Source organism: Calonectris borealis, chromosome 10 (assembly GCF_964195595.1).
Source record: "Calonectris borealis chromosome 10, bCalBor7.hap1.2, whole genome shotgun sequence".
Lineage (NCBI taxonomy): Eukaryota > Metazoa > Chordata > Aves > Procellariiformes > Procellariidae > Calonectris > Calonectris borealis.
The window spans coordinates 21,318,780-21,339,129 of NC_134321.1; the positions used below are offsets into that span (position 1 = coordinate 21,318,780).

Genomic DNA, 20,350 nt, shown 5'->3' on the forward strand with positions numbered 1-20,350 from the left:
ACACCCACTCTTGTGGCATGCATAATTTAAAAGCAAAATTCTAAAAACTTTAACCACAGTAGGAGCTTCAATGTGTAAACACACTGAGGCTACGTGTATAAGCAGGGTATGATCAGGCTCTAGATTCCAAAGTCAGCTAAAGTTAATATAAAATCTATCCATGGGCATCTTTCCACTTTTTTCAGTAGGCACTGGATAATAGTTTTCCTGGCAGTAAAAGTCCATGGAGCTGGAGGGCAAGAGGGAGAAAATTCACATGCAAAAACACGCTGTCTCTGGGACAGCATCCTCCAGCACGCTTAAATGTAATCCAGGATTTGAGACAGTGTTCCAAAGCGCATCTCCTGTAGTTGCAGAGCAAAACATTGGTGATCATAGCTGCAACTGAGAGTTTGCATCTGAGAGAAGATTTGAAGCTAAAACCTGAGTTGGGTCTTGCCATTTGCCAAGGAGAAGCTGCAGAGATGAATAATGGAAGAGGTATTTAGTTTGGGTTGAGAAACATGGGTGTAAATAACTGACCTACCAAAAAAAGAAGGGGTGGGGGGGATTAAATGGAAAAAATTCTCTGTTTGAAATATTTTATTCAACCTGAAACAAACCAGTTTGTATTATTGTTTCCTATTTTTGCTTCTGTTTTACATTTATTTATCTTGAAATTTAAAGCAAAACCGCGGTTAGAAATGCCCACGTGGGCCGTTTCTGCATTTTCCCAGGGTAACTAGAAAGCGCCCACATTGTTTCCACACTTCCCAAATGTTCCCCCCACTTTTTTTTTATCCCGTTCTACCCCCCCCCCCCCCCCCCCCCCCCGCCGCCCTTTCCAGCTGAAGTTAATGTCATCTGTTTTCGGCGGGTTCCTTTTTTTAACTTGCCAGGCCAGAACTTGAACCGAACACCCCAACAAAACAGCCCCCGGCTGCCCCGCGAGCAGCAGGCGCGGGGGAGCCGGCGGCCGGGGCGGTGGCGGGGCCGGGCTCCCGTCGCGGCGGGCACTGCAGCAAGGCGGCCGGCAGGTGCGCAGCCAGCCGCTGCCGCTCGCTCCGCCACCGCCGCCGGCCCTCCGCGAGCAGCGTGCAGGTCGCCTCCCCCTCGCATAGGGGGGAGCCGAGGGGGTGCAAGGAGCGGGGCTGGGTACCGCCCGGTGCTTGGCCCTGGTTGCTTGGCGCGGGGCGGGGGAGCGAGAGGCTGGGGATGCTCGGATGGTGATGCTGGGTGGAGGAGGAGGAGGAGGAGGAAGAAGAGGAGGGGGGAGCTGGCGGGACAGCCTGAGGTGGGCGGAGGGGGGAGGCGGGTGTTATACCATCGCTCCGGGGAAGGCTGAGCATTTGCAAATTCCGGCTCCAGAGCGCTGGGAGCATCCTATCCCCGCCGGCCGGCCGGGCAGCAGCCGCAGAACAGGACGAGGCTTCCTGGCTTCTCGTTATCCTAACGCTGCCCGCGTTATCCCCGCCTCCCCCTGCCCGCCTCTACCGCCGGGCGCCGGCGACTGCCCTGCCCCGTGCCTGCTGTGCAACAGAGCGAAGAGCGGCAGCCCGCGGAGGTCCGCTCGGAGCCCAGCACTGAGCTAGAGACCCTGTCCCTCTCCCAGCCGCGCAGGCACAGGCAGAGCCCTGGGTGAGTAGTCTGGGAGCTCCCTTACTCCTCCAGGCAGGCCAGAACCATTCAGGGCCCCTTCTCCACATCCCTTTCTTCTGTTCTCAATCGTGTGCCTGGAAGGTGCAGGAGATACCTGTCCTCTGGTAGGTTAGTCAAGCTGGGATCCTTGCTTGGGGAGGGATTTTTGAAAGGCTTCGCTATCTGCATCTTAAAACAATGTCATACTACTAAGTTGTCTGTCTCAACTTAGAAATCATTTTCTTCCCTTGTACATAAGCTTCTCTTCTTCCTCCCATCTCCCCCCCCCTTTTCCTTCTTTACAACTTTTCCAGCCTTACGGAGCTGCCTTCTTCACTTTCACCTGGAAATTTATGTAGGTAATAAGCCAATGATAAGCTGAGGGACTTCTTAGTCATTGAAGGTTATTACTAACAAGTGACTTAAAACATCTGTATGTTTCTCTTTTGTTCTCCCCTAGGCTGAACAGTCATGACAGCTGAAAAGACTATTCCTATAATTAATGGCAAGCCAGAAGATGCTTTGGACCCAGAAGCCTCAAGTACCAATCTCGTCCACAGCAATGATAAGAAAGTTCATGAAAGAGGTCACTGGAACAATAAGGTTGAATTTGTGCTTTCTGTGGCAGGGGAGATTATTGGGTTGGGAAATGTATGGAGATTCCCATATCTTTGCTACAAGAATGGAGGAGGTAAGATGGCATCATATGTTGACTTACAGCTCGCCATAAACATGTGGGAAATCAACAGTTAAGAATGATTTACAGTGATTTCTTGCACTAGTTAAGAGATAGTTATTCAGGAATTCAGTGTATGTGCAGGTAGGGAAGTATTAAGCATCTGACAACTAAGAAAAAAACGTTGTGTTTCTCTTTCCTTCTCCTCCCTAAATATTGTGTGGCTTACTTTCACAAGTTTCTTTTGTGTTAGTAAAAAAAATTGACTTTTTTTTTCCTATGAGATTTTTAATGTGGAAGAAGCTAGTGTTCTGTTATAATAGTACACTGTGGGTTTTCTTCTGCATGTGAATACAGAACCAAGCATACTTAAATAGGTTTGTCTGATGTAGAAAAGAATGTAGCAGTTTATTATTCACAACAGTACACTTCGGAGAGGATGAATATTGCTTTTGATAATGCTACAAAGATTACTTTTTTTTCCTGTGTCATATGACAATTTCTTTAACTCAACCATACTTTTTTTCCTCATTACTTCCCAAATCACTACAGTAGGGTAGGGGAAGAAGTAAAAGCTGCCTGTTACTCAAAGAAGAGAGCAAACCCCATAAAACTTAGCGTAAGAATGTTATTTGAGAGAGAAAAGAACAGACTTAACTTCTACAAAAGTGTGGCATGTGGCATGTATAGGTTATAGTCAAGTATAAACTATGTACGACATGACAGTTAGGAATAAGCATGTCAGCTGTGACTTGCAAAGCATTGAGGAAAGAAAAGTAAATTAAAAATTAGTTTAGAATTCTGTGGACTGGATTCAACATTCTCCCCACTGAAGGGCTGAATCAGTGTTAGTGTAAGCATATAGGCTGGGAGAAAATATGTTCCAGTGGCTGATACGCAAAGATCTGTTCTTTAACAGGTTTGTTTGCTAACAATGCTGTGCCAGATTTCTTTCCCTTGTCCCTCCAAACCTAGGCATGGTTGTCTCAACTCAGGGATGGTTTTGGCCCATTTTGTCTGCTGTTTCTATAAGGCTAATACTACTGTGGAAGATGCGTTTAGGGTTTGCAGCTCCTTTCTTTATATATCTGTACTTTGGCAAAACTAAGATAACAAGAATTCACCTGGAGGAAAAGATAGAAATATTTTTTCAATATATAATGAAGATTTCCTTGTTCATGCAGTAACCTTTATATGCCCATTTGTATGTATATGCTAGCTTGTCAAAATGTGATGCAATCATTTTTAAGGCTATAATGTTAGGTAGAAAAAATTCTAACCATGTTTTCAGGTGATTTGGTGAAAAAGTAATTACTTAAATATCATACTTAATCACCACTCTATTCTTTAAGAATAGAATTAATGTGTGTGGTTTAATTGGTCATGTCCTGGCACCATGGGAAATTTGCCATTGACTTCAGTTTTATTCAATGAGGACTTGGTCTATGACCTGTATTTCTGTAACTCTCTGGAATGCCCTGCTAGAATTAGACCAGAGTTGGACTTGTTTGTTGCATCAGGTGTAAATACTGAAAACTACTTAGTGTGTGGTAAGTGAAGACAATGGTAAGATATATGAGCTAGTTATTTCATAACTTGCTAGATACAGAATGAAACTAGAAGCAGTAGTATGGAACTTCTGAGGTCTGACCTTTCTCTGGTACTTACTCCAAGACACAACTGGTAGTATGGGCATAAGCTTCTGTAATTTCTATTTGTTCTTATGGATATTTAGTGGTTTTTTTAGGAAAATTCATTTCTTTGCAAATTTAGAATTAGATGTTTCTTGGAATATGATCTGTTTGCAAGCTGGGAAACCTGATGTCCTCTAATTTTCCTGATGTATACCTGTTGTAGAACAGTGTTGGAAAAATAAAGTCAAGTTTTAACAAGTTGCCATGTTAAACTCGCTATGATTGTGCGTGTGAGTGGACCAAGCTGGATTTGATACTGGCCAGCAGTTCATCCAGCTTGTAAGGATTTTGTTCAAACCATTTGCACGGTAAATCATAGAGAGAAACCATGTTTTAGATGCAAGGATTCCATTCTTTGTGAAATCCACATGTATTGCTTGAGATGCAGCTGACATTCAACTACAGGCAAATTGCCTGGCTGAGGGAAGAGAGTACTTATGAAGAGATCTCTCTTGATGTGCTGGGTCTGAAGAAAGAAACTGCAAGTCAAAGCAGCTGTATTTAGTTGTCTCAACTCTCTAATCAAAATGACTAAAGCATAACAATTGTTGCAGGTTGTGGGTGTGTTGGGGGGTGTGGTGTTTTCATGAACAGGATATCTATTTGCCTTGTAGTTGTAGAAATTTTCCTGAAGTATATTCAGAAACATTTTGTTCATAGTTAATATTCTGACACAGATTTAGTATTAGAGAGGTAGCTATTAAGGTGCTGTTCATTAATGACCAAATTGATCTTCAGGACTCCCATTGAAGGAAGGAAATGTTGCTATTGCTAGTGTTCTGAAGAACTGATCAATATATGCAATGATGGACAGCACTGTAAAACACATCTTCCTAGGAAAAACTGCATCCACCAAAACTTTTGTGTGTTTAGCATATCTTGTGTTGATTCGAAATGGAATGAATGGTGGGATGCTTACATCATTTAATGGAAGCTTTAAATGAAGTTAATTAGTGGTGTGCGATTATTTGTTTGGGAGCAAGTAGATTGAGGCCTGGATACAACACATTATGTACGTTGTACTAATCTTTATTTTCATAACTTAATTAGACAGTTAACGCTTTGTAATTTTCCTGCAACTTCAGATAAATTATTCTGTGCTGCGCTAGTCTGCCTGGTTAAACCAGGTTAAAACTTTTCTGGTGTAAGTAAAAATGGCAGAATCAGTTATTTTGTGCTTTCTTCTCAGTATTTATTTCCTTCATTCCTTGTTTCAGTCTAAACCAATATAGTTGCTTGCTTTCCACCTCATCCTTTGACTCATCAGAAAGTCTGAGTACTTGGGGAATGAGGGAAAAAATTCTTTATGGCCTTGTATGTTAACAGATTCTCTGTGTGGTCAAAAGGCTGTACTTTATTCCTTATTACTTAGGTTCAGTTCTAAATGGAATACCTGAAATCTACGTTAGCAAGTGACATTATGCTTAACGTATGTATCTTCTCTCATTTCTTTGCTTCTGCATACTTCACAGCCATGTTCTTTAGGTGCCACACTAGTAACACAATCATTAGATAATACAATACTTCTGCTATGTGTTAATCGATAAGAGAAGAATTTTTTTGTTGTTGTATACAACACTTCAGCATTGAATTGTACTATTCATTATCTATGCTGGAGTTTACTGGCATCTAACAAAATTGTTGATGGTTTGTTATTTTCCTACAATTTCACATTAATATTTCTAGCTGATAAGGCCAAGCCCTCCTTTCCTGTTCCTGTAGGTAGTTCTAAAGTTTATTTCATCATTACCTTTTCATGATCCTTATCATCAGGCTTATCCAAATAACATAGGAACGACTTGGATTTAATTTCCATAACACTTCTTCATCCCTGCTTTCCCAAGAAAAGCAAGGAAGAGAAGATAGTGTAGACTGACTTGGTGATGATTAGAGCAGAACTGTGTGGCTGAGCAAGACTCTGGTCTTTTCTATGTTTGAGACACGTGAGCAGAATTTACTCTATACTGAGGAACTTTGGTCTGATCTTTTTTAGTCCATGACATTGGCTTACACGTTAACTTTTGATATTTGGGGCCAGGAGTAAACACTTTAAACACTTCTAACACTTTTTAAACTCGGAGCACGATGCCTGAGAGGTGGCTAATAGGTGATCCTTCCTTTATTAAGAAAATTAATTTCTCACTATGCTGTCAAGAAACTGTATTCATTATAACCAATGCCCTCTCAATGTTTGCTTATAGGTGCTTTCCTTATCCCATATGTGGTTTTTTTTATTTGCTGTGGAATACCAGTATTTTTCTTGGAGACAGCCTTGGGACAGTTTACTAGTGAAGGAGGCATTACATGCTGGAGGAAAGTTTGCCCTCTATTTGAAGGTAACAAACAGTTGTGTGTTCTACTGCAAAAGAATGCATTAAATTTGAAGTAAAATAAAATAAATTTGTATCAAAATTGAAGTTAAGATATACTTAAGGTAGTAAGCATTTGTTTTTAAATTACCCGAAAAGTAAAAGTTTTCTGTTGTGTCTCACTTTTTTTTCTCTAGGCATTGGATATGCTACCCAAGTTATAGAGGCACATCTAAATGTATATTACATCATCATTTTAGCATGGGCTATCTTCTATTTGTTTAACTGCTTTACTACAGAGCTTCCTTGGGCTACCTGTGGGCATGAATGGAATACAGGTATGACCTCAGTAGAGATTATTCCTATACAAATACTTCCAATTAATTGATTAATACACTAAAATGTCAGGAACAAAACTATTCTGGTAGAAAAATTTGTGGAAATGGGCCAATCACATCACACTACACCATGGTAAAGGAATCATGAAGACTTATTCATACCTTTTTGGTTTAGGTCATTGTATAAGCATTTGTTCCTGCAGAATATAATGTCAGATAGCAGAAGACGACTTTGGATTTTGTTAATTCTGTAAGATATTCTGGCTAAATCCCAAGACCCTCATTTGCAATCATATCTATTCTCCCTGAATACAGTAAGTGAATTCTACTGAAGAGCTGAAGACCTGATGACAGATTACAATCTTGCTCTTTCACTGTAATGAAATCAGGAGGAGTTTAAATGGAGGGGAAAATATTAGATATGGAACTTTTGGATTTGCTCTCTTTAATGCCAGATGTTGAGGGATAATGTTCATCAAGCTACTTCTGAAAACTTAGTCACATAAATAATCCTTACTCCATGCAAAGTAGCCTCTTACATGAAATATGAGGCATGTATTCGTAAGAGTTTGCAGTATAGGGCTCTGCATCTGTCCTCTCGTTGATATTTTTATCTGTAATGCTCTACTTATTGCGTTCGAAGATCACAAACATCTATGGGGAGGAATACACACCAATGCCTTTATTTCCATGTTCCTGAAGTTACTGCATTTATTCCTTATATTACTGTCCGATTTCAAATCATGTACCAATTGTACTGTCTTTCATGCTTTTTATTAATTGGTCATTATCGTGTTCTTTGAGCACACCTAAAGCTATCTGAAATCTTGCAGTTTAGGTTATGTTAGGGAACTAGTCTTGGGCCCAATAGATGTGGAAGGCTTCAGTATCAATTTTGGCAACCCTGCAAAGGAGCTTAGCCAATGTTGATAGCTGTTCAAATACTAAGTGTCAACTCAACAATGCTGAGCTGCTTCGATCTCCTTTCTCTGTATTAGAGATAATAATAATAAGCCAGCGTGACTTTTCACTTGCCATATTAAGGCAAAGTGGAAACCTGTTGCTGGCAGTGTTCCGTAAGCTAATTGTTACCACTGGCCACTGAACAGCAGTTGAAGTAGGAGTATGTTGTAATTACCAATCAATTGCCCCAGTTTCTCAAAGTGTCTGTCTTCTGCCTCAGATGTTTTATTGGCCCTGGCCATTGCAACTGTGCCTTTGGAAAGTATTACAGGACAATGTAGCATACTGCATGGATATTTTTCTGGGATATGCCTGTGATCTGGTGATCAAAATACAGTGTTCCAGAAGTAGTAGCTGTGGCATTTTAGTGTACCTAGGAATCCTTTAACCACATAGAGAAAATATATTATAGAATGGTGGCTTTACAAGATGCATAAACTAGAAGATGCACAAGAAGAAATGTACTTACATGTCAATATAGCAAACTGTTTTTTGTTCTTTTATAGAAAACTGTGTGGAATTTCAAAAACTTAATATGAGCAACTGCAGTCAAGTCTCTTTACAAAATGCTACTTCTCCAGTGATGGAATTCTGGGAGTAAGTGCACATAAACTTTACGTTTGATCAGACTATTCATTATCTTCCCATATTTTGATCATTTACACATTATTAGATACCTTGTAACCTTATAGCACTTAGTGATGTGAGTTCAGCTGGAAATTTTCTCATACAGCCAAAGAGAGTCAGGATGAGAGTTTTAACTCTTTTTTTAGAGGATGCAAGGAAAGGAATTCCATATCCTGAAAGAACATAGAACAAAGTGTGCCACTTGCTTGGGAGCTTGGCTTCTGCTGCTGGAGGAAAGAGCCTCAAACCCATACTAATGAGGAGGCAGAGGTGAAAGAAAGAGGATGATTTTAAATATTTCTTGTTTTTTTTCCAGGATGTTTCCTCTCTTAAGAGTTTGAGAGTTGCATCTTCATCCTTGTTTGAGCTAACTAATACTTTGGCTTCTGTATCTCATTATTTTTTAAAGGGCTATGTAAGTGTTAGCTATTCAGATATAATAACGGGAGAGTTTAACTCTCTTCTGTCTCCTTGATTCTGATTTCTAGTTAGAGTAATAGAAGAGAATTATATTTTTACAAAACATTGTCTGCTTTTGTGATGACACATATTTTTTCTTACTATAAATATTTAATTAGTGCATGTGTAGTCGCATATTTGTTCCTTGCAGAGCGCAGTGTGTGTTAAGACAGTCATAGAAACGGAATGTTACTTTAATACTAAGTCATCTCACAATTCTAAGTGTGTTACAAACTTCTGGGTTACTAAAATTTCTTAAGGGCCCATTCTAATCTCATTAATTTTATTATTAAGATAGAGCCTTATTCTGAGGCTATATGTTCAGAGCTCTGTTTTAAGTTCAGAACAGCAATAGCTACACTTTGAAAGGACCATACATTAAGACTCTCCTTGAAGGGAGAACTCTACATAGACATCATTTTCTTGATAGCATATGCTCTTGTCTTTGCCTCTGAATCTCTTTATCTTGCTGTGTCAGTTACCTTAGCCTTCATGGGTGGTAGTTGTTGCTTCAGTACATAATACTGTTTTATTTAAAAATAAAAAAACCCAAACCCAAGTTAAATCTGATCAAGGCATGAAAATGCATACACTCTCTGGTTAAAATCGTCATTTTATTTTCTGTTAAAATTTTCAATAATCTGAACACCTAACATGTTAAATCAAAATATACCTCCTCTACCCACTTCCCAGCTAATGTTTCAGAATAAACAAGAGTTTCTTAGGTGGCATCTCTTATTCCTATGACTTCATCATTTTAACAAAAATATCTTACGGTTCTTTGGGATAACTAGAGCTAAGATTTCATATAGTTAGAGTAAATGAACAAACTATTTTCTCCAGTATTAGCCTTATTTACCCACTGTGTTTATTTGCTTATTCAACAATATTCAAAACTCAGCAATTGATGGTAACTCTAGTTATCCAGAGAAGTAGGCAACGTTCAGTTGAATTATACGGAGAGCACAGATTAAGTTTTATATCCTTGTGTTTCTAGGGTTCTGGGTTTTTTTTTTTTGTAAATACTCATCTTTGGATTGCCTAAATTCCCATGTTAGCGTTATTTTGGTGCAGATACAGATACATTTTAAGCATGTCCCCTTCTCAGAATTCTCTAAAAATGAAGCTAAACAAGATTCTATAGCTAAACTTGGATTCAAGTTACAGTGGGTTTTAAATCCTTCAAATTTTGGACATATTTGCCTACCTGATTTTGGCTGAGTTAGGAATGGATTATGAAACTAGAAAGGATAATAAGATTTAGCCTTTCCTCTAACTTGTTTTACAGTCTTGTGTATACAAAGTTGAAAATATACACTCCAAAACTTTTAAAATCACAAAAACCAGGAGAGAAGGTAAATGAAATAATTTGTTATTTATTTGAAACTTTTCTTTGTTGTGGACAAACTTTTCGTAATACTAATGGTTTACTGGCCAAAATAGCTTAAGATATTAAACTTCTCTACTTTCTCTGTCCAAGCAAAACTGAAGTTGCATAGCCTTTCACCCTTGAAAATGAATGTACTCTCTTCCTGCTGAGGAAGGTATTTGCCTTGTTAAAATTTAAGTATGTATGATGTCGCATGGCTTCAAAATTTAAAATAGACATGACAAACTAGTTTAGAAGTGGAAGAATGAGCTTTATTAAATATCAGGACTGATTTTGTATTAAAATATCTAATTGGAATGAACAGAAGATTATAATTAAGTTGTATGTCTTAAATATATTACACATAAATACACAGTAGAGGTCTTTGTGTATAGATCTGCAGTGCAGATCACAGAGTAGTTAATACAAAGTAAATATATTACTAGACTAGTTAATTTGTCCAGCAAGTCACCTTACAGTCTGTAGATAAGGGTTATCAGAAATGTTATTTCACTTAGCTAGAGGTCTTGTTCACATGATGTTGCTTTATTCCTTTATAAATTCCGGTGTCAGGAACCATAAATTTATTGAAAGACTTTTTGAAACGAACAGTAAAAGGAAAGTTGTTGGGGTAGACGGCACAGAGCAGATGCTTGTTGCTATTTTCAGAACTCATGTGGATAGTGTGTGAGAATCTTCATTGCTGCAATAACCAATCACAGGACTGAATTAATTTGCGTAACGACCAGGTTCCTTACAATTAATTAGGTTGATGCCTGTGAAGGGAAGGGGAAGCCTCTAGGTTTCTTCTGAACAACCACACCATTCAAAACCTTTACACTTTGCTCTCTGCAATGTCAGATCTGCAATTGAAATTCCTCTAAGTTGTGGCCACATGAAGCCAATTTATTGTGTAAAGGATCAGCTGGAGGAAAAAAGTTTGGGTTTTGTGGTTTTTCTTTTTTGGTCTATTACCATCTACTCTTGAGATAATCTATGAATTAGAGCGGTAATCATTGTGAATAGTGATCCTATTTACTTACTGTATGTTCTCATTTACATGTAGAACTGAATACTGTGTTTGTAAACTGTCAGGCTGATATTACATCTTTCTTTTGATAATCGTATCACATTACGACAGTCTTCTAGAGTATTCACAATATCTTCAGATTTTTTTTAATTAAAAAAAAAAAAACCCTACAACAAAAATGCTTGGGGAAGACTCAGTATTTACACAAATGCGTAATTTAGCAGTGCTGTGTGTTTCTTTCAAGCCCAGTGCTCTCAGTCTAAGAGTTAATAATGCTGAGGGATATACAGGTTGCCGTGTATCACACAGCAGACTAGACTGGCATTATGTAAATGCCAGCAGAGGTTAGTAGCCATAGCCTTGAGAAGTTTCACATTCCATCTGCATATATGGTTTTCTAAGGGAAGCAGCTGAATCAATCAAAATTCACTTTTTATTCTTCAAACTTTCTGATGCTATGTTCCAAGGAAGGACAGGCAAGGGTTTGAAACTTCACTTTTCATTTCATACTGGTGCCCAGCATTCAGTCCAGTTAACTACCGTTTATGGCATTTCTGTCATCTTAATCGTATAGCTTGATTAAGGGTTTTGTAAGAAAAAATAATAATCATAATTTCAAGGTACGGCACATGGGATTTTTAGTGTCCAAACATTAAACAGTTAAGAGTGGTAGCTGCAGTAATGATAGAGGTGTTGATAATTTTGGATATGTTAAAGCAGTCCCATGAAAGATAGCTGTGGCCATGAATGAGGCTATATTTATAGCCTGGGAAACAGAATAGAGAGGAGAAGATACTCTACTCCATTGTTCTGTATGCTTTCTTAGGAGAGGAAATTGTCTGGGAGGTATAGGGGCCAGCAGCCATGTCTGTGTGCTCTTTTGGCTGCTACTCCAGTCTGTCACCATGGTCAGGAATTTGAGGTTTCTAGTGCCTGGGAAGGGAGCTGGACAGACAGAGGACCCATGGTTTTGTGGTTGATTCCACCTCAATAGTTTTTTATTGGCTGTATAACAACAACTTAGTCCTCTGTTAAAGAAGGTCTAGTTGTTGGCCTGTCATTCTCTGAAGGGGGTGACACATCCTTAGCATTTCCAAGTAAAGTCTAGTGAGAAAAAACATTTTTTTCGTCTAGGGAAAAGAAAAGGGGCTGTTCTCAGCAAAAAGGAAAAGGCACATACCCTTTCCTTGCAAAGTCAAAAAGAGTTTTTCCTGTTTCATTCAGGCTGCAAATGACTGCAGGAGTCACATTGTGGTTAATCCCCACTACCCTATGAAAAGTCATTAGCAAGTTGAGCCTGATCCTGCAGTGCTCAGTACCCAGAGAACTTCAGCACCTCTCAGAACTTTGTGCATGTCTTGTGGAACATTGAGTTGTGCCAGACTTGCTCGTTTCTGTTCAGTTCATAAAAGGCTGTGTGAAATGCTTTTTGTTTGGTGTCATGTGAGTTTTACATCTTGTTTTGCCTCAAAACCACTCACTTTTCCTGGTTTCAGTTGAAAGAAGTAAATGAGATAGGTGTCAAAATGCTAGGCTGATTTCTTAATACTGAGGGATAAATGTTACCCTAAACCAGGCAGATGAACTTCCATGTTTTTTTTATTTTTATCTTGAACATTGTACATAATGTTTTTACTATGGAGAAAAAATGACCTTAAAAGTTGCAAAGTCAAGTATTTGGGAAATACTAGAAGTAAGGTTGTGCAATTTTAAGTTCACAGCTTTTATGAATATGATTATTTTTAGTTGAAGAACTGCCTAATATTTTTTTCAATAAATCTGCTTTGTTCTTGCTAAAGGATGGATAGGGAGCAAACACTGTGCAGGTATTCAATATTTTGGTTTTTTTCTCTTTGTTCATTTTCTTATGTTTTATATTCTCATTATTATTAGGTTCCTGCTCTGCTGACAAAGTTATTAATTTAATCAAGGCTTCCTAGGGTGCTCATGGTGTCAATGGCTTTGCAATCATAGTTTTCTTGATTATTTACACATTCATTTATCTTCACAAAATCTCGATAAGGTCAAATGATTCAAATTTTACAGAAGGGGATCTGAGCTACAGAGAGAGTAAAAGTGCTAAGTGTGAGAGGCCCAAGACATTTTTTCGTACAATTTAGCATTAGGGTTGTGCAAATTCTATTTCAACTAAGAAACAAGCAAATGTATGCAAGTAAAAAAAAGTTACTTAATTGAAGACACCACAACATTTGTTTGAAACAAGTAATTGCTGTTTCATTCCAAACAAAACATTTTATTTTGTGCACTTGCATGAAAATTTAAAGGAATTATTAAAAAAAAAAAAGCAGTAACATTTTGTCGTCTTTGCTCTAATGACTCAGTATTTAGAGGGCTCTCTTATTGTATTTTGCTTGCAAGAAATTGAATACATATGTTCCACTTTCTTGAATGTGTTCTGTATGGGGTGGGAATTTCACCATCTTCTCTTGAACTTGCTCTACTTTGTATAAAAGTTAAATAATCATGGAGTATAGACTGGGATGCTAACATCTTGCTTCTCAGGTGGTTGCCTTGGCCAGAACTTTACAGGATCATTCTCCCACTGTCTCAGTACTTATTTAGATGGTTTAGATCAAAGGGGATACTTGAGGACAAGAAGGACTGAGGGAGATTATTCTGATACTTTATAGGTTAATAGTTAGACCATCCAGTTCCAGTCTTTATGCCAATAAATATTTAATTGTTTATACACAGTACTAACAGGAGAGAGTGAAAGCTGCTTCTGAATCCACCTACTGCAGAATAGCAGGAAGCTTGATAGCTAGGGAGTTCTTTTGGTAGAAAACTTTATAGGCTTTTAGGGCAGAGGAGGGCTATGAATATAGGTTTCCAGCATGATGGGTGAGCTTTTTGATTGTTTGTTCCCTATCCTAGCCTCTTCTCTCTGTTTATGCAAACCAGCTCTTCATTCCCCATGTTTCTAATCTTAGTTCCAGACGCTTTGAAAGGTCTATTCAGAGGGAACCTAAATGTTAGCATGCTTCTGGGACATTGGTGAGCTATCTCAGTTCTTATCTTAATTCCTCAATTGTTTTGTAACTCCCTGGTCCATGCTAGTGCCTGCCTGGCATCTCCACCACAACTGTCTTTTAAATCTTCTAAAGAACTAAAAGCAAGATACGGTTGGTGGCAATTGCTGCCTGAAACCAATTAGTCCGCTTCAGTAGCCCCCCTAAAGAAGAGAGGTGCCTTGCACAGGCCAAGCTGAGAAGTTATATTCATGTTTTACAAGGTCGCCCACCCCAATAAGTATTTTTTCCACCAGTTTACCATGGGAATTGGATTTGCAAGACTAGATGTGCAAACAAATAGCATGTCACTCTTCCAAGACATGTTTTTCAATACCTCTGGAATCCTTTAAATATGCATGTGGCTTTGTAAATAATAGACTGTCATTTTCAACTGTCCAAGAATGTGTCCGTTAGATTTGCTTACTGTCTTGAAATTGAGAATCTTAAGGACCTTGGTACAAGGGATTTTAGAGATGCCCAAGTAACTCTGAAAACAATGTTAAACAGCAGTCACATTCATCTACTACTTGGCTATCTCAGCATGGGTACTGCGTAAAGCAAATAGTTCCATGCAATTAAGCAAGCCTGTATCTATTTTTGGTTCTTGAAAAAGTATCATCACAAGAAAAAAAAAGGTTTAGACACTTTTTAAGAGTATCTCCCATGTATGGCTTTGTAGATTCAGGGCATTAACAGAAAGGATGGTTGCTTGGAGTTTTTAGTCAAATTAAATGCTCAAAGGAGAGATGTTCTTGCTGTGTAAAAAGGTATAGTGAACACAGACTGGAAAAAACCCCCACTTTTTTGGTAAATTTTTCACTGTTTTCCACTATATTCTTATATGGCAGCAAGGAAATGGATTTGCAGTGTCAGGAGAACTTGCTGAGGAAGACTCATTAAATATTGCTATGGAATTCGTATAAAGTTAACAGAAGATCAATCAGTGCAGGCCTTGAAACAATGATGTAGGCATAGTTGTCCTGTGTGGAAAGGGAAATGACTGATATCTTCCCGAAGTCCCTTCAACAGCTATTTTTTAATGATTTCAACTCTGCTGACTATTGGTTTTAGTTTACAAATGAAAAATTGAGCCAGTAGAATTTATCTGAATTTACTTAATTAAGAATTGTACTGTAAGTTGCAAGTGCTACAGGAGAGTGGTATTTTATGAACACCCAGTAGCTGTAAATGTGGACAAAGGACTTGGGGCCTCTGAAAATAGCTCCTGTACATTTGCAGTTTTCTTTTTTCTCTTTTGACCTATCAGCTATTCTTTACTGCCTTGTGCCCCGGCTCCTTTGCAGTTTCACCTCTTAGGTTTTTTTGTAACTAGGATTTAGTACAGGGCCAGTGAGTATGAGAATTATGTTGACAGAGTAATTTAGAAATTTTTTTTTTTTTCTTCCTTCCCAGTCAGGTAATGGCTTTATATTGGCCTGTTCTGTGTGGAAGAGATAAGAGCTTACCATCACTCATTTGTTACATGAGTTTGTAGCCAAGAGCTCATTATGAAGAACTATTTTACAAAATCATGGAACAGTTCTCCATTTTTTGTGGTCTGTAGTTCTCATTTTATGAACATTTAATTAAGAGTGAGCAACTGACTACAAGTCTACAGATTATCCAAAAGGTTCAACACAAATTTTGAGAGCCATCATGTTGACTTACATTTCTTCTAGGTGTTTTCAGTTCACAGCTGCTGCTGTGTGCTGGACTAATTTATGTCACTCAGAAGGTGAATAAAAAGGAGATTTTTGTCACTGCATGACTTCTTCAGAGAGAAGTAGGGGGAAAACTGCAAAAAGACTGAAGGAGTCATTGGATATATTGAGAGAGTACTAAGAAACTATAGAGCAGAGGGGAGTGGAACAGTACAAAAAAGTTGTTTGACAGGATGAAACTCTCCGACTTGGTTAAGAAGAAGTTGCCATGACTTCAGTGAAAGAGGTTGACGGAAAATAGGTCAGGAATTGCTAGAGAAGTGGGGTGTTCTGTCTCTGTCTCTTGCTATAGATATACACACAAACACATACATATACATATAAAAATGAAAAAAGCGATATATGTATATACACAGTAGCTGCTAAGTAGTGTCACATTACGTTCAGATAACTTAAGTACTGACTTCAATGAGGCAGGGGTTGACACAAGAAATACGTGTCATTATTTGCAAGCAGTACTAGAAATTTTAGAGAAAAGTCTGCTGAGGAGAGTTTATTCTTACCTTTTAATTTGATAAAAAGTGTAAAAATGAATAATGAATGGAGCAACATTCAATCCTGTCAGGACTTTAAGAAAGAACTAGGCTGAACAGCAGCAAACATGGCTCAACTAGGAATAATTCATTCTGATATGTGTAGGTCACAGAAAATATGCTGTGAGAGGTAAATATTTCAGAGCTGTGCATAATGCTCTAGCTGAGGGATTCTCGCTAATGTGACCACTGGGAATTGTCTGTCTGTTGCTGTAAAAAAATGCCAACTATGGAATTAAATGGATTTCCAGAAGAAAATTCTTGCCGTTTGAGAGAATTTTATTACAGATTCTTTAATCTGTAATCTGTAGATTATCTTCTAAAAGCTGAAATACGTTTTTCTAATAATTGGGCACTGATGGTTGTGGTACAAGTGCATATCCAGCAATATCTGGCAAGGATTATTTGTAGCACTTTAAAAAACCTGTGGATGTCTTATATTTCCTGTTTTGGAGTTTATATGAAACCTTAAAAAGAGAGGTTTGTACAGTACACAGATTCTGTATCCTTTGTCAGTTCTGGATATATAGCTTTCAGAAAAGTGAAAGCGTCAGCTCATGTTGACTTCCAGTGAGAGTTTGGTACCTGTACTCTCTCTGTTCATTTTGAAGAACATGTACTTTTAGTGACTAAATCTGCTACAAATTCACTGGAAGATTACCCTTGTTCAACTTTATAGTTGTATCCATGCTTGTTCTGGAGGTGTTTCAGTGATAACCACACTGCTGCACTGGAAAAAAGCCTGACACAACCAGCCCATTTTTAGTTTCCTAAATGTTAGAATCTAGAGGGGAAAAAAGATAGTCTGAAAAGAACCCTTTCTTTTTAAGTCATTCTCTTTCTCGAAGATATATGCCTACTATATGGTATTAACATTATCAAACGTCATTCTTCCCCATGTCATCATCATATAACCAGAGCTCCGCAGGTTGTCGAGCCAAAGGAGGGTTCATGCACTAGCCAGTCATGCAGTGCGTCTTCTGAACGCTTGTCTACTGCACTGCTACTAAGGTTCGAGGTTGTATAATATGGATGCAAGTAAGATCAACCAATTTGATATACAGCCTGAGTCATATGTGTTGCTAAATTTTGACATTCGATTAGGCAGTGCTGTGTATATTATATAGTGTAAGAGTAGTATGTAGTATATATTATACTCTGGGGCTTACAATTATAGGGGTTATCCCTGTTAAAATATATGTTCCCTTCCTGTAAAAGGGAGAGGTCTCCCACACATTTTTGTCAAAGTCCTGCATCAGGTAGGTTCTCTTGTAACAAGAATTTTTCTTCATTCTGTTGATTGTTGCTCATTCAGTGAAGCTCAGAAAGTCTCCTTTACTTTATTTGGCAGCTACCTTTTAATATATAGTCCTGTAAAGTATAGAACAGGATGTTTGATTTATGTTTTAAAACTGAAAAACGTTTCACAGCTTTGATGTCGCTAGTACATAGAATGTTGCTATACCTGTTTCCTAAGACGATATTGTACCATTCTGTACATCTTCTTGTGTCAAGAGATAATGAAGCATGCAAGAGAAGAGAAACCTTGGAAAACAGTACGAGTAATAAAAAAAGTAATAAATTGACTAGGGAAGTAACAAGACGACTATTTTTAGGTTCATTTTATTGAAGGATAATTTTTCTTTTTACCTTGTCCTATATATATATATATATATATATTTTTTTTTTTAGTAAAAAGTCCTAAGAAGTTTACAAAGTAAACTGCTAGCTTTTTGGTTTCATAGAGTTTTATATCCTTTAGCATTCAGCATAGATTTTGTAAGTTTATCATATGAGTACCATTATTGAAAGTTATCATATGAGTATGTAAGGCAGTGGAGAATGCTATCTCAAATCTTTAGCATCTTGTATACTTTGTTCAATACTGTTTTCTTCCTCTCTGTGAGAGAAAACCACTCTGTATTCGAAGAAAGGTGGGAAGCATGTAATTTTGTTAAACTCACCTTCTCTTAGCCGTTATTCCTTACTTTGAGAGTTTTAGTGCGTCTGGTTAGTAAACTGGAGACTACTGACTCAAGCAATAGAGCCTGCTCTGAAATATCACTGCTTGTGTGTTTATGTATTATTATTAAAATAAGCATTCTTTCAAAAGTTTTTGTTCCTCTTAAGCTGTTCCTTTTCCATCTTTGAGTTATGCAGTCCAGATGCATGGATCAGCCTCTCTTCCAAATTAGACAACAATTAGCGCAGATTAGACAGCCACAGGGAAATGCCGCAACTCCCTGAAAGATATTTCAGTACAGGAAAGCTTCTGTGCTGTTCAGCAGAGCTTAGTGTTTTAATGGAATGAAAGGAGAATTTCACTACTTGAGAACCTTTAAAGCTGCTTGCAATCATAAGACTTGAGGAAGCACTGAATCGAGCAAGAGCTCACAGCACTGTTGCATAGAAGGGTGCAGGGTCAAGTGAGCCTCAGCGTTCAATTTTTAAGATTCTCTATCAGCTAGTTGGAAAGCTGCAGTGATTCAGACGAGAGAACAAATGTTGCTGGTGGTGAAACAACTCAAAATAGCTGTTTCTAAGCCATTCCTATAGTTGTATGGTTGGCCACACTCTCATCAATAAATAATGTGTCACAAACACATTAGATAAGTAGCTGCCTCTGATCTCTGTGACAAAAGGAATGCCACTTTTTACTTTTTTTGTGTGTCCCTGGCAAACATCTCAGCCTTCCAGTGTGTCTTTTTTATTGCAATCGTTATGGTCTTACAAAGGATGCTGATTTTATGACTGCTAACTGGTTGAATAAGCATCTAACAGTGCAACAATCCACAGTGTGATTGTCTTCATGCGGATGTTTAGCAGAACCTTAGATGCTGGTCGCTCTCTGGCCTAGCAGTTCAAGCATCCACAGAGTATTTTGGTACATGGAATCTGAATCCCACCATTTTCAGAACTCAGTTAGTATCTGCTCAAGTTTCTGCATGTCAGAAACTGTATACTTGCACGCAATACTTGAATACTTTGGGTATGAAATACTCAAACCAATAAATTTTCACAAAAATTAAGTAATATTAACTGCATAAAGTGCAATGAGAGAAAGAAAGATGAGAGTTTAGAAAACATGTCTTTGGATAGAAACTTAAACTCCCTTTAACTCGAATAGAGAATGTCTGAAAGATGTCGATACTTTTCTACTAAACTGTTGGGAAATCTGTGCAGCACTGGCACTCAAAATGTTATGCTTTTTGTACAAGGAGCTCAGTAACAAGGTTTGCAAGGTAAATATGGACTGGGTCTGAAAAATCTGCAGGGATGAAAGGAGCGTACCAAAACATATAGTAAGAAAGGCCACTGTACAGTAGCAATACTGTTGCTTAGTAGCTTCATTTTGTTTTCCTTTCATTCCCCACAGAATGCTCTGAGGACAGAGTCTGGCCCAGAGTAAAAAGGAACATTGCCACCTATGTTCCTGGCTGAACAGAGATGGATAAGTGACCTCAAGAGGCTGCCTCCTCTGTTTGGGTGTTTTTTGTTTTTTTGTTTTTTTTTTTTAAAAAAAAAAAGAAAAATGTCTTAGAAATTGCTCCAAATCAGAGAAGGAACATGAAGGGGCCTTCCTCAAATAGATTGAATCTGTTCTTCAGCTTTCCAAATAATGAAATAATGCAATAAGTACCCCGGTACATTCCTTTCAACAATGTGTTGGCAGCAGTTAATCCTCTTTCTATTCAAGAGCCTGGTACAGCTCCGCACATTGGAACACTTAAATAAAGACGCTCTTTCCCAGCAAAATGCAGTGTTCTCCCAGATGATAATGTAATGTCATAAGCTTTCAGAATGTTAGTTTTCAAATTTGAATGGAAATGTTACTTTTCAACTATGAGTAGTCAGAAGTAGCAGTTATCTCATTATATGCCCCTCTACAGCAATTCCAACCAATTCTGTCCTGTACCGAACTACTAAATTGAAAGGTGTTTTAGTACATTCTCAAACAAAATAAAAACATTTTCAGTAAGTA

General features: G+C 38.2%; 1 protein-coding gene across 1 annotated transcript in view; it reads left to right on the top strand.

The window, feature by feature from the left end:
* Nucleotides 1-1,345: 1,345 nt before the first annotated feature.
* SLC6A11 (solute carrier family 6 member 11) overlaps nucleotides 1,346-20,350 on the top strand; it is a 105,764-nt gene continuing 86,759 nt past the window's right edge. Inside the window, exons 1-5 of the mRNA XM_075159343.1 lie at nucleotides 1,346-1,617; nucleotides 2,078-2,308; nucleotides 6,189-6,323; nucleotides 6,494-6,634; nucleotides 8,104-8,194. Of these exons, the coding sequence (XP_075015444.1) occupies nucleotides 2,089-2,308; nucleotides 6,189-6,323; nucleotides 6,494-6,634; nucleotides 8,104-8,194 (587 nt within the window). The 5' untranslated portion in view covers nucleotides 1,346-1,617; nucleotides 2,078-2,088. The remainder of the gene's footprint in view (nucleotides 1,618-2,077; nucleotides 2,309-6,188; nucleotides 6,324-6,493; nucleotides 6,635-8,103; nucleotides 8,195-20,350) is intronic.